Genomic DNA, 13,381 nt, shown 5'->3' with positions numbered 1-13,381 from the left:
TAATAGCTTAAATAATTAGTAAATGACTATCGATCAAAATAATTGTTCTTTTTATACATATACCAAAATATTAATGGTAACGTTCACTTTCATAAATTAATTACAATTATGGTATATTTCTTACTTATTATTTTTATCAAGGATATCAGTTTGTGTCGAGCAATATGACAAAATATAGTATTCATTCGAAGAATGCAGGCAATCATAAGGATGGTTTCAATTGTCACATTGACGAGGTTAAAATAGATTCTTTGTCCGAGCCTACGGCTAGTTCAATTGACGTTCCATGTCTGCCGGTAAAATTGGCTTCAGACCCTTACATATATTATACCGTGAACTATGATGATCTATGTGGTCCATGGCGTACTCCACAAAATCCAGCACATCAACTGTACGATTCTACATTGGTACCACGACTTTGTACTTGGGATTTTATTGCATCGGAAGACATCTCATTCATGAAAAAATATCAGACTGACAAAGCACAAATTGTTTCATTTCTTGGTAATTATGTTATAAAAAATAATTACGAAGTAGAATAAAGTTGTGATGTTTTTACTACGTAACCCAATCATTTTTCAGAAACAAAGTTATGTGATATTAAATTCAAAGATAAAAGCAAACGTATATTTGTGAGTTTGATGTGGCAAGTCTTTAATTTTTCAAGGTAAAACTCATACGTTTAACTGAGTAATTCATCGCTAATTCTCAAAGTAGTTAGGGAAATTTTATAATGGAGGAGGTTTTTCTTTCAGAAAGAATTGCTTTTCGGGTAAAGCAGTTTCCGCTCTGCTGGGATTAGTTTATCTAACTCATCGTCACTTTTTGCAATCTCCATGGATAACTGCTGCTGAAATTTATAAATTCTTCTACGATGGAGTTCTGCTGCACTCTGTCTCAGTTAGTATATAATATTTCATTATTTAATTAAATAGTACATCAATTATCTTTTCTGTTTACATTAATACTATATCATTATAGCTTTCCCTCAGTGAAAGGAAAATCCATCGTAACAAAGTTTTGAATAAATGTTAAAATATCAATTTTTAGGAACCACCCAAAAAGGCTGAAATTTTCAGCCCAAAGGAATGCAATTTATCCCTCAAGCTGTTCTGGTCGATTTACATGCAAAACCTTGCCCTTTTACACGTTTCCTGTATTCCTAAATATCGTTTGATCTTCAAGTTGGAAAATCCTCCAGTGGTTCTCGAAAAGGCAACGTCTCAATCTGTTTCTCTAACCGGTACTGAAAAGAAAAAGAAGAAGTAACCTTTTACACAAAGCATGATTATTAATGTGTATATATAAAAAGTATCGTACCCCTGAAAATGCGTACAATATTCTATAACGTTTTTGCATAAAGTACCGAAGTTAAAACCTAAATAAGTACTGAATAACAATTAGCATTCCTTATCTTCGACCATTTTATACATAACTGAAACATTTTCCCACTGCTCACGAAAATTATTAATTTTTAAAAGTTATCCACTGTGCATCCTTTCAAAGCAGCGCTACTTCGGCGAACTAACCTATAAACCTCAATTCGGTTCGCCATCTATGATCTCCTGATTCATGACCGAGGGTCAATTTGAATTACAAAATGGAGAACAAACCCGCGACCGTTACGCGTAAACAAGTCCTTCGAGGGATGAAAGTTCATAAACAATGTACTTTTGGTATAAACAAATGGTGATATAAGGTGCCTTGCTACTTAATGCGGACGTTTGTTTAAGAATTTCACCAGAATATGGATTTGTTTCTGTGAAAAATATTAATTCCAAAGATTCGAATACCTGCTCAGTGCTTCGGCGTTGTTAGCGTTGATTTTCGTATATGCAAAGTTTGTTCATAAAAAAATAATAGAAATGGCGGCAGAACCTATCGCGGTGCGAATTGCACGAATGAACAATATGTTATTGTACAAAACTGCGACGCAATCTTCCACGACCACCACTGGGAAGCTCCTCGTCAGGGAAGGCCTCCTGGATGCTTTCACGGTTTTGTACGAAGAATGCAGTAATGAGTATCTAAAGAGAGACAGAAATGTTGCGAGGTTTCTCGAAAAGTGTAAGTTTTATTAGGGCGTTCACCCTTCGTGAGAGCTCAAAAAGTTTTATCTTATCTTCCTCGTTCTGCCCACTCTATCTCATTCCGTTCGCTTGCTACGATTACTGTAGTATTTCCTATACATCATAAGTATTGCGAACATGATAAATTAATACGTAGGTGTTTACAAAGAGGCCCAGGAGAGACTAAATGTTCTTTGTCATCGTTCCTTTTGCCCCAAAAAAATGAAATCGTCAAAATTTATTCCGAATTATAATCATATCGAACTGAAGATGAAAAATCAAGAGTCATGAAACTTGAGAAATTATTGACTTTCATGAATGCAGTAGTTAAACGTAGCAATAATTGCATGTAGGAATTCAACAATTACATGTTTTTCTTGCTTATAGATGAACACGTGATGGCTGAGATACGCAGACTCCGAGTTAATCTTTCCGATTTTGAAGTGAAGAAGTTAATCGGTAGGGGTCATTTCGGAGAAGTACAATTGGTTAGGGAGAAACAAACGGGAGATATTTATGCAATGAAGACTCTGCGGAAGATCGAAGCTTTGAAACAGGATACTTTTGCTTTATACGAGGAAGAGCGCAACATAATGGCCGAAGCAATGTCGTCGTGGCTCACTAAGCTACAATATGCCTTCCAAGATAATAACACTCTTTACTTGGTTATGGAGTTTCATCCCGGAGGTGATCTCGCAGCTCTGCTAGATAGAAACGATGGTTCCTTGGGAGAAGACATGTCCCGATTTTATTTAGCAGAGTTGACTTTAGCTATACATGCTTTGCATCTAATGGGGTATGCGCATCGTGACGTAAAGCCTGAAAATGTTCTCCTGGACAGGCTTGGTCATGTAAAACTTGCTGATTTCGGTTCCGCTGCTAAACTGGGCAACCAGGGTTTAATTTCGAGCCAGATGCCAGTGGGAACTCCGGAATATATTGCCCCTGAGGTATTGCGCTCTATGGAAGGTGCTTCCAAAAATAAGAGACTGTCTTCATATGGCAAGGAATGCGATTTTTGGTCTCTTGGTATCATAGCGTTCGAAATGGTTTATGGAAGAACTCCTTTCGCTGGGGATCAGTTACTGGAAACGTACTGTAATATAATGAACCACAAGAAAAACTTGGCTTTCCCTGAAAGTGGGAGCACAACGTTCAGGAATTTTGTGCGACGTTTACTGGAAGATGCCAACGCAAGATTGACTCATGAACAGATATTGCAACATTCATTTTTCTCCAATATCAATTGGAGTAATATTAGGAATAAGGCTCCGCCAATAGTGCCTTTGGTCAGCAGTGCTGACGATACTTCAAACTTTATGCCTGTCGACACGTCGGATTCGCGTTCTCCGAGTTTGGAGTTCCATCACACATCCAAAGATTTTTCTGGTAGGAATTTACCTTTTGTTGGATTCACTTTCGTAAAGCAGATGTCGACTCAGTATGAGAAGGTGTCGAAGGAGAAGGTCGAACTGGAGGTTCAGCTGGAGAACAAGAAGAGGGAGCTTCAGGAACATCAAAAGAAAATGCTCGAACTTCAAGACAAGTCTAGCGTTAGTTCTAAAGTGACCAGCACTCTGGAGTGTCGATTGGATGAGAAGTCGAAGCGACTAGAGGCTTCCAATAAAGAAAGGGACCGGCTGGAGCGAGAACTGGCTTCGGCAAGGTCGGATTTAGCTGGAGTCAAGAGAACTTTAGGTAAGAATTGTGATCGATGGCTGTTTTCTTTCTCAAGTGTAAAAGTTTCAAACGTCTTGGTATCGTACATTAATTTTTTATGAATTAGAATATAAGGTGTTCTGATTATTGCTCATCCACAGAATTGGAGCGGCAGGAAAGAAGAGAGCTGGAGACTCGGGCGCTTGATTTAATAAAAGGAGCGAAAAGAAAATGGGAGACTGCGGAGAAAGAGAAGATTGCTCAACTAAATAAACATTTAGAGGCGCAGACAGTAAGGATCACGGAATTGTGTACTAGCAATAACGAAATGAGTTCTCGTCTCCAACGAGCAGAGTGTGAACTCGAGACTGCTAATGCGGAACTACACAAATTGAGAGTATTCCAGGTTAGTTAAGTGCTTTTGTTTTACAGCGAACAATACCAACAGCTGATAAACGTATTATATTTTTTATATTTTCTAATAATTTTTCTCGTATGCAGGTACAATATAAAGAATCGCTAGCGAAAACAAGGGAACTCAGTCGGCAAAGTGTTCAAGGAGTGGAAAGCAAGCTCGAAGAAATTGCTTGTCGTTCCCACAATCAGCTGGCTGAGTTACGAGCCAAGTTGGAGTTGGAGATGGCGAAGAATGCTGATTTGGAGACGAAGCTACGCAATGAGCAAGATTCGAATCACTGTCGCCAGTCAAGACTCAATGTCGCTTTTGAACTATCGCAGAGTGAACTGAAGGACTGTCAGGAACAGCTGCGTAGCCTGCAAGCTACAATTCCAGTTCGGGAGGGTGAAATAGAAACTTTGAGGAACCAGTTGAAAGAGAGATCGAAACAGCTGGACTGTGCCAGCGTGGCAGAGCAAACAGTCATGACTCTTCAGGAACAAATCGACAGACTGAAACTCGAAAATACAAACTTGAAGGAACAATTAGACGTAGGTTACAGTTTATAATTAAAAGTGATTCTATGTTAGCTAGGTTATATCTTCAATGAAAATCAAATAACATCTCTTTGTGATTTATGCAGGCTGCCAAATCAGACCTCAGTGAGACCATGTCAAATCTAGAGCACAGTGAAAGCCTCGCTTTGAATTTGGAGCAAGCAACAATGGACCGGACTGTTTTACAACAAAGATTGCAACGTTCCCTCGATAAAGAAGGTATTCTATATATTCCTTAATTTTTCTCACCGCAGATAAACATATTTATAATCTACCACACGGGTTAAGATGCTGTATATTGACGAAGGGTTAAATTGAATCGCTGGGTGATACACATGCAGATTGTAAATTACTTGTACTATTTTTTATTATCGCAGAGGAGCAGCTCCGTAAAGTTGGAGACTTGGAAGAATTGTTACGACGCCTTGAACAAAGCGTGTCTAAGCTCGAAGCCGAAAACGCGAGTTTGAAACAGTCTGACAAGGCACGGCCCAGTTCGAGTAGGCACTCCAATCAGAAGGAAATCGCTGATAAGACGGCATTCTTGGAGCAGCAGATCAAAAAGCTGGAGCAGCAGTTGGAAACATCCAGGGAAAACGCAGCGGCCGAGCGGCAAGCTGCCAAACAGGCTCAGAGTAATCTCTGGAAGAAGGAGAAGGAAGTGTCTGACGCGAATCTGGATAAGAGGATCGCCCTAAGGGAGGCCAAAACAGCCGAGGAGAAGGCGAAGACGCTGCAGGAGGAGAAGCAGAAATTATCGGAGCAGCTGAATAATAAAATCAAGAGTGAAGAGGAGCGATCAAAGAAACTCCTCAAGGAGCTGGACAGCGCGAAAGCGTCGTTGGTTGAGGTCACCAAGGAGTCGTCTAGGTACAAATCGCAAGCCGAGTCTGCTCAGAAGGTAAAAACTCCTCTTCCTCGCGGTTCCTTCAACTCGTCTCTTCGTGTTATCTTTAGTAACTTCACGTTTCTCTTAAACAACAGGCACTGACCCAGATCAACAAACAGATAGAGGAGTTGCAGTCCTCCAGCGCGTCTCTTCGCAGAGAGCTGGACGCGACTCGCAAACAGCTCCGGACAAGTCAGGATTGCGTGGACAGCTTGAATGCCGAGAACAAGCGGTTGAATTCTACGATAGCGAGACGCAACGAGGAGAAATCCGATTTGGAGTCGAGGGTCGAGAAGCTGGAGCAAGAGGCAAAGGGCTACGAGGTGAACATTGAGTTGCTGAAGGAGACCTGCACGGTTCTCGAGGAGCAGCTCACAGATTATGAAAGACTGACGAGCGACCATGAGACGCGGGAGAACACGTTGATCCAGGACAAGATGAAGCTCCAGAAGGATCTGGAAGCGGTGGAGCTGAAGTTGAGGGAAGCAAAGGTCGCCCAGAACGAGGAGAAGACGCTGCGGTTGATAGCTGAGCGAGCGATAGAAAGGCTGGAGTCGGAAACGAGCGACATCGAAGGCGAGCGGGATGGCCTGATGAACCAGAGAGACCAGTACAAGAAACTCACCCAGGAACTGAGCAAGCAGGTTGCGGAACTGACTGCGAAATGTGGCGAGCTGGAGTGCGACCTCTCCGAGACGCAGCGAGCCCTGGAGACGGCCAGGGCGGAGTCCAGGATCGTCAAGGAAGAGAGTACTCAGCACTTGACCAGGCTCCACGAATTAAAGGTGATACGAAAGGCGAAATTTAATCGACGTCGAAAAAATATAATTCATCTATACCTTGTTTGGTGGTAACGCTATTTTGGATACACAAGTGGCAACATAAGTTAGCGCGCCACGTTATCGACATTTATATTTATGCTGAAGTCTGTTTCACTCTACATTGAGAATTATACGAAATGAGGCGTTTCGTATGTCCAACGGCGCCATCTGCGACGTTTAGCTGCAACTAAATTGCTCTAAAAACGTGTTAGCCACCAGACAAGCCGGCATTCTCTTGCGATCGTTGGTGAAAGTATTTACCATATTTTCCCATCTGACTCTATAATATTTTTATGGTATTCTAACTCGTTCGAGGTAGGTCCTGAAATTTAAATTGAATCGGTACACCAAATTCAGAGAATACTTTCACGGACGATTTGACCTTTCAGATGTATTTAGGTTAATCCTTTCATATCACTTTAAAGGAGGCGAATTTTGGCCTGATGGCGGATCTGCAAGCCAACGTCGACCTGAGCCAGGAGCTCAGGGCCAGGATCTCCGAGCTGGAGAGCGTCCTGGAAGAGATGAGACAGTTCTACCAGGAGAGGGAGGTCAAGGCTGAGGGCACCCGCCAACAGCAGACCAAGCTGATAGACTACCTCCAGTCCAAGCTGGAGGAGATCACCAAGAAGAAGAAGACCGTCTGCGACAAGATCTTCGGGTCCAAGCAGAAGGAGAACGTGCCTCCGGTTACCACCGGCTTGCCCGTGGGGTACAGGGAGCTGGAGAACCAGCTGGCCAAGGAGAGGGCGAAGGTGAAGGCGTTGACGGAACAGCTGCTGATCCTTAAAGCTGCCCAGGCGACCGCTCCGATTCCTTCTTGCCCTGCCAGCCCCGAGACAAAGAACGCCTTGAGTTATCTCCCGGAGTCCCCGACCGAAACCATGACCAGGCGACCTTCCGTTCATAGGATGCGACATAATATTCCTCACAGGTTTAATGTCAGCCTCCCGATGCGCGCTGGAAAGTGCGCAGCTTGCTCCGAGTCCATTCAGTTCGGCAAACGCGCCGCTATTTGCAGCGAATGCCAGATTATGACGCACCTTAAGTGCTCGCCGAATGTCCCCGCCACCTGTGGACTTCCTGGGGGATTCGCTGAACATTTCGCTAAGACCTGGAAACTCAGCAACGAGAGTATCTCCAGCTTGGCCGACAGCGTGCAGACGCTGGCTCTCGATCAGCCTGATAAGCCGGATGCGGTACATACATTATTTACGATCGTTATCTATAACCATTATGGTCGTTAAGCTGATTGTTAATTATAATCGCTGTGATTTTTATGATCGTTATGATCATTGAGGGTGAAACCAGGCGAGAAATTTAATCGACAAAAAAATCCGATCGTACGAAGCAATTCCCTCCACCTGTTTGGGATGATCGAGAATTTCACTGTCCGCGTTTATGAATGCTTTTCTCGATATTTCTCACGTGAATCTGGAACTTCGGTTACTAGTCTTCCAAATTATTAAACCTGGGTCCTGAAGGTCTTCGTTTTTAAGTCTAAGCTCTTGCAAAATACGTAAAATAGAAATACCAGCTGACGACGCCATCTTGGTTCTAGTCTGGGATAAGTGAGATATTTTTCTTTTTTAATGCAATTTACTGGGTCAAGGTGAAGTGAAACATCCTTCAAATCAGTCGATTCGAATACAACACTTTTTTTTAAGGACATTAGACCAAACTGTCCGAAACTTTGGCACATCACTCCTGATCATCTAAGAATTGTCCTGACACATTCAAAATTTAGATTTTTCAAACAAATTTTTTAACTGTCCAGACCAGAACCAAAATGGCGTCGAGCTCTGATATTTCGATCAATATACAATTATCGAAGGCTCTGATATAAGAATCGAAAGGGTCAGGACAATTTTACGACAATTTAGAACACTCTTGTAGTCGATAAACTCGCATTTGAACGGGATAAAGGCAAAAAAAGTGTTGTATGCGCTTCTTTGCTAAAACGATGGTAATACGAGGTCTCGGAGTGAAAATTTAATTGACCTGGAAATCACAGATGGCGCAGGGGGTCCCTCCGCAGTCAATTAGGGCCCCAGAAGGCACGAATCCAGAGGATTTCTGGAGCCTTACTTCGATTTCTTTATAATTATTGTACGAAAACGACAGGTGGAGTATGCCATTTGGTACAATACACAATATAAATCGACCCAGCTGTGAATATAAAAACGAACGTCGGCAACGTAGGCATTTAGTAAAATTTTCTTTATCGACGTCGATCAAGTTCCTCGACGTGTTTCACTTCACCTTAAGGCCTTGATGCTTCCATAGTCACGCGGGAAAGTTTGAGAACGATTCGATGCACTCTGTTTGAATGGTAGCTTTATAGATAATTTGATGCCTTGGAGGCTAATTTTGTTATCGGAAGGTAATGGTCCATTTTCTTACAGGTGGAGTCCGATGTTAAATCGAAGGACTGCACGGGGAAGGTCTCGATGGAGGGCTGGGTCAAGGTACCAGGTCGAGCGAAGGCTTGTTGGGAGAGGAAGTACCTTCGCCTGGAAGGTTCTTCTTTAAGTATTTACGAGCATCAACCGAGCTCCGGGATGGCACCGATGAGCAGATTAGATCTCGACGAAAGCGGCGGCTTCAAGGTCATCGAGACGCTCCACCAAACCGATGTAAATGGGACCGCGAAGTCGGACTTGCCGTTCGTCCTCAGGGTGGAACCTATCTCCTCCACGACTTGTTGGCCCTCTTCGAGGCTAGACATCATGACCTTGAGTCAGGCTGACAAGAAGAATTGGCTGAAGACTTTGAGGGCGGTCACTCGTCAGGACGCACCGGAGAAGCCTGCTAGATATGAAAAATATCAGACCGTACTCAGGCTAGACAAACACCGAGTGAGTTGAACTCATTTTAACCGTAATAACCTCCGTAATTGAATTTATCGAGCCTAGAAAATCCGATAGTCCGTGAGATTTTAACAAAATATTACCACTATTTGTCTATAAATTTAGAATTTATATGTAAATTTATAGATGTAGAATTTTGGTGGGTAAATTTATACACTCAGAATCTTCTATGTGGATTTGTAATTTTAGAATTTCGATTTACATTTATAAATGTACACTGAAAACAAATGTTGCTATGTTACGTTCTGCCGGAAAAATATCCATGAACGAGTACGTGACTTTAAAGTCTTTGTACATTTCGGAGTGACTCATGCCATTTTGTTTCTTCTCAGGTGGACCTGAACTGCGTGGTGGAGTTGGAGCAGGAGGGTGTTCTTCTGCTGGGCGCTGAGGAGGGATTATTTTCATACAAAGGGTCGCAGTCCCAGACTTTGACCGCGATTCGAGGAGTCAAAAGGGTCCACCAACTTTCTCTGCATCCTCAGCTGAGTTTGGCGCTGATGATCGCTGGACAGGATCGACTCCTCGTTTCCTGCGATTTGAGACTTCTGAAAAGTAACGCACTGGCTGCCGCTTGCTCGAGACCTGCTATAAGTACGCAGCCTATTCTTACTGGTAACGAGAGTTGCCACCTGTACCAGGTACAAGGAGACATGCTGTGTGCCGCAACTGCGACGCACGTTATGTAAGATGATTATTTATTTCAATGGAGTATATCAAGGTTTTTAGGTGACAAGAAAGCGGCGTCAAAGAGGTCTCGCTCGTGAGACTGTGTTTGTGTGTTTAAAATTTGATAATGCGGATATGAAGGCTATAAGGAAGGTCCTGTCACCAATGAAATTTCATTTTTATTAAGATATTTTTGTCAAAGCCTATACATCAAAATTTAAATAAATTGGAATTTTATGAGCGTCAGGACTTTCCTTATAGCCTCTATATTCACGCTGTAAGGTTTAAAGCGATTCGGTGTACCCGGTTCGGAGGTAAGTTTCATAAACGCGACCTCTTTGACGGCACTTTCACATCGCCTTAAGGTGAAGTGAAATACCCTTCAGATCAGTCGATTCGAATACAACACTTTTTTTTAAGGGTATTAGACCAAACTGTCCGAAACTTTGACACGTCACTCCTGATCATCTAAGAATTGTCCTGACACATTCAAAATTTGGATTTTTCAAAAGAATTTTTTAACTCAGCCCAGACCAGAACCAAAATGGCGTCGATCTCTCATATTTCGATCAGTATACAATTATCGAAGGCTCTGACATGAGAATCGAAAGGGTCAGGACAATTTTACGACAATTTAGAACACTCTGGTAATCGATAAACTCACATTTGAACGGGATAAGGGCAAAAAAAGTGTTGTATGCGCTTCTATGCTAAAACGATGGTAATACGAGGTCTCGGAGTGAAAATTTAATTGACCTGGAAATCACAGATGGCGCAGAGGTCCCTCCGCAGTCAATTAGGGCCCCAGAAGGCACGAATCCAGAGGATTTCTGGAGTTTTACTTCGATTTCTTTATAATTATTGTACGGAAGCGATGGTTGGAATATGCCATTTGGTACAATACCCAATATAATTCGACCCAGCTGTCAATATAAAAACCAACGTCGGCAACGTAGGCATTTGGAAAAATCTTCTTTATCGACGTCGATCAAGTTCCTCGACGTGTTTCACTTCACCTTAAGCATCTAAGTCTAGGTTTCAATTAATGTCATTTACAGATTGTTGAAGTGGATGACCAGCCAGGATTCCGGCGAGTTCATTGCAGTGCGTGAACTGGAGACCCAGGAACCCTGCAGCTGTGCCATATTCACGGATAACGTTGTCATCGTTGGATGCAACAAATTCTTCCAGATCGACTTGAAAAACTACTGCATCGACGGTGAGCATAAAAAATGCATGTTTATAATGATAATATCCAATTGATGTAGATATGCTATAAACGGCACCTCAGGCAGGTCTTCGGTTTACTTTAGATTGCGAAAATAAATTCCTGGGATCGTTTTATCCAACGATGTGTTTTACTTATGACTTCAATATTTATTTATAATTCCGTAGCGTGGTAGAATAATGTTTATCACTTTTGACGTTTCATGCAGAATTTCCTGACGAGGACGACAGCTCGGTGAAGGCTGCCATAACCGGTGTTGCAAGACTTGGAATATTCCCAGTTTGCGTGTTAAATGTCTCCTTAACGTCGAATTCGGTCGAACTATTGTTGTGCTACAATGAATTCGGCGTGTTTGTCAATGAAAGTGGACAAAGGACACGGAACATTGATCCCACATGGAGTCACTTGCCTTTTGCCTTCGGTACGTAGAGTATCACTTGCAGGGTTGAGTTGGTTTAATTCATCTGATTAAAATCACGATTTTAATCCACTGATTTTGTATTTAAAAAAGTAGGATTTTTTTTTTCTTTTTTTTCAAACAATCCAAGTACTACGTAGCGTGATTTTTATCCAGCCTGTGTACTTGTCTCTTCGGTGTAATCCAATGTGTAAAGTATTAATGGTTAAAGGAGGAGGCGCGGGGATGTTGAACTAGTAACCACAAATTGTAAGTTAATATTTGAGTAACGGAGGAAATTTAATTTTTACAGCTTTCCGGAGACCGTACCTGTTCATCGTTCACTTCTCTTCTGTGGAGATCGTCAAGTTAACCCAGGATACGTACAAGTCGGAGTCTAGGGACCCTGAAAGGATTCTGATAGACCTGAACAATCCTAGATTTTTGGGACTGGCTGGTCCTAGGGGAATTTACGTCTCCGCTATGAATAATATCCTGGAAGTGCTGAAAGTCGAGGGGCCTCCTACGTCCAACTTGGACGACAGTTTGGGCAGCCTGGATACCCTGTACATTACAAATACTTTATATTCTGCCTGGTTAGGGTAAAATCTCTATGTACTCATCGACTGCAACGCGGTTTCAGGGCTCAGGAAGACGACAGCAGCTCAGAGTTCAGTTTCACCTCGAGCTTGATGGAAGCGCTGGATGGCCAAGGCAAAAGGGTACATTTTGCGAAACACTGAATATTTATTTAACTTAAGTGTGGGAACCGGGAGGAAAGTTCCTCCGCCAATTTTCAATTGGTACAAGAGGCTCGACAAGTATTTCCCACGTAATGGGATCCAAGAAATTCCTTATTTTCTGTTTATTTACACGCGTTATGTAGAGGTGGTCTCAGAACTCCTGGACATTTCTTCTTGCCGTATCTTTAGACTCCTGAGAGGAGATCCCTCGCATTTAAAGGAGAAACGGGCTCATCCATTTCGTGTATATTTTTAGTTCTACCTTCCGTAATCTAGTGATAACTGTAAAGACAATGGAGGAGGTCAGTTTACCTGTGTTCGTCGAGGGTATGCGAAGATATACTTTTATCTTCCACGTGGAGATCTGTATTTTTCGCCCTGGCGTATTGATATTGTAATTAGTTATTACGAATCGGCTGGACGGTGCCTCTCACCGGAAACTATGCGAGATAAATAATATATTTTCGACGTTCTTACACGTTTTATACTTTTGTCATTTTTCACGGCCTCCCGACGACGCGTCGTCGGGGTTAATAAAGTCGACGAAGCAGAAGAGAGCTTTTCATTCGATGTGTCGAGATATTATTGATAATGAAATATTTCTTTGGTACTATTCAAAGAAATATTTCCTTGGTTCGATGAGAAATTTTTTTATTTCTCTGCGAAGGAGGGTTCATTCTTTATTTTTATTATTCCTCCGATACGTCCTTAACATTCGATGCACACATTGCATTTATGTCCTAACTCGACACTAGAACTGTATGTAATGATCTCTAGTTTTAAATTAGGATAGTGTCGCCGATACGAAGTGAACGTTTAAACAGTCGCTTTATACCCAGTATACTTTATACGTAACAATCACTAATGTATGCACGTGTTATGCTAATCAATGCCACATCCGGCAACCCCTGACACAGGTCGCGTTGCCACACTCCTTGCATATTCATTAAGAATCGCAGGACTGCATTTTTTTTTACGGGTATTCACGGACAAAGAACACCGAAATATTGTGCCGTTTACCCGGTTCATTGCCCTAATCCGGAGATTGTTGTCAACAAATTTTACGCCCTATAAACGATAGT

At 42.2% G+C, this 13,381-nt stretch overlaps 2 protein-coding genes across 2 annotated transcripts; both read left to right on the top strand.

Annotated features, from left to right (window-relative positions):
- Positions 1-26: 26 nt before the first annotated feature.
- LOC105698883 lies at positions 27-1,269 on the top strand. The gene is made up of 4 exons (XM_012423508.1): positions 27-504; positions 583-632; positions 718-900; positions 1,051-1,269. Exons 1-4 carry the CDS (start codon positions 165-167, stop codon positions 1,267-1,269), a joined length of 792 nt encoding a protein of 263 aa, XP_012278931.1. The 5' UTR covers positions 27-164.
- Positions 1,270-1,620: 351 nt separating this feature from the next.
- Positions 1,621-12,852, top strand: LOC105702047 (citron Rho-interacting kinase). Its single transcript, XM_012429279.1, has 14 exons — positions 1,621-2,067; positions 2,457-3,767; positions 3,890-4,134; positions 4,230-4,676; positions 4,769-4,901; positions 5,060-5,583; positions 5,667-6,356; positions 6,818-7,591; positions 8,798-9,250; positions 9,595-9,947; positions 10,990-11,150; positions 11,368-11,580; positions 11,870-12,122; positions 12,200-12,852. Exons 1-14 carry the CDS (start codon positions 1,866-1,868, stop codon positions 12,297-12,299), a joined length of 5,859 nt encoding a protein of 1,952 aa, XP_012284702.1. The 5' UTR covers positions 1,621-1,865; the 3' UTR covers positions 12,300-12,852.
- The last annotated feature ends 529 nt before the right edge of the window (positions 12,853-13,381 follow it).

The sequence above is a fragment of the Orussus abietinus genome, unplaced genomic scaffold (genome assembly GCF_000612105.2).
Source record: "Orussus abietinus isolate OABI.00-Male unplaced genomic scaffold, Oabi_2.0 scaffold29, whole genome shotgun sequence".
Lineage (NCBI taxonomy): Eukaryota > Metazoa > Arthropoda > Insecta > Hymenoptera > Orussidae > Orussus > Orussus abietinus.
This window is presented reverse-complemented; position numbering and strand designations above follow the sequence as displayed.

Excerpts from the sequence above, each read along its gene's own strand:
- LOC105698883 (XM_012423508.1), top strand. The coding sequence starts at position 165 with ATGACAAAATATAGTATTCATTCGAAGAATGCAGGCAATCATAAGGAT. Across the intron at positions 633-717 it reads ATAAAAGCAAACGTATATTT|TTAGGGAAATTTTATAATGG; the intron begins GTGAGTTTGATG and ends TTCTCAAAGTAG. Across the intron at positions 901-1,050 it reads TTCTGCTGCACTCTGTCTCA|GAACCACCCAAAAAGGCTGA; the intron begins GTTAGTATATAA and ends ATCAATTTTTAG.
- LOC105702047 (XM_012429279.1), top strand. The coding sequence starts at position 1,866 with ATGGCGGCAGAACCTATCGCGGTGCGAATTGCACGAATGAACAATATG. Across the intron at positions 4,135-4,229 it reads ACAAATTGAGAGTATTCCAG|GTACAATATAAAGAATCGCT; the intron begins GTTAGTTAAGTG and ends TCTCGTATGCAG. Across the intron at positions 9,948-10,989 it reads GCAACTGCGACGCACGTTAT|ATTGTTGAAGTGGATGACCA; the intron begins GTAAGATGATTA and ends TGTCATTTACAG.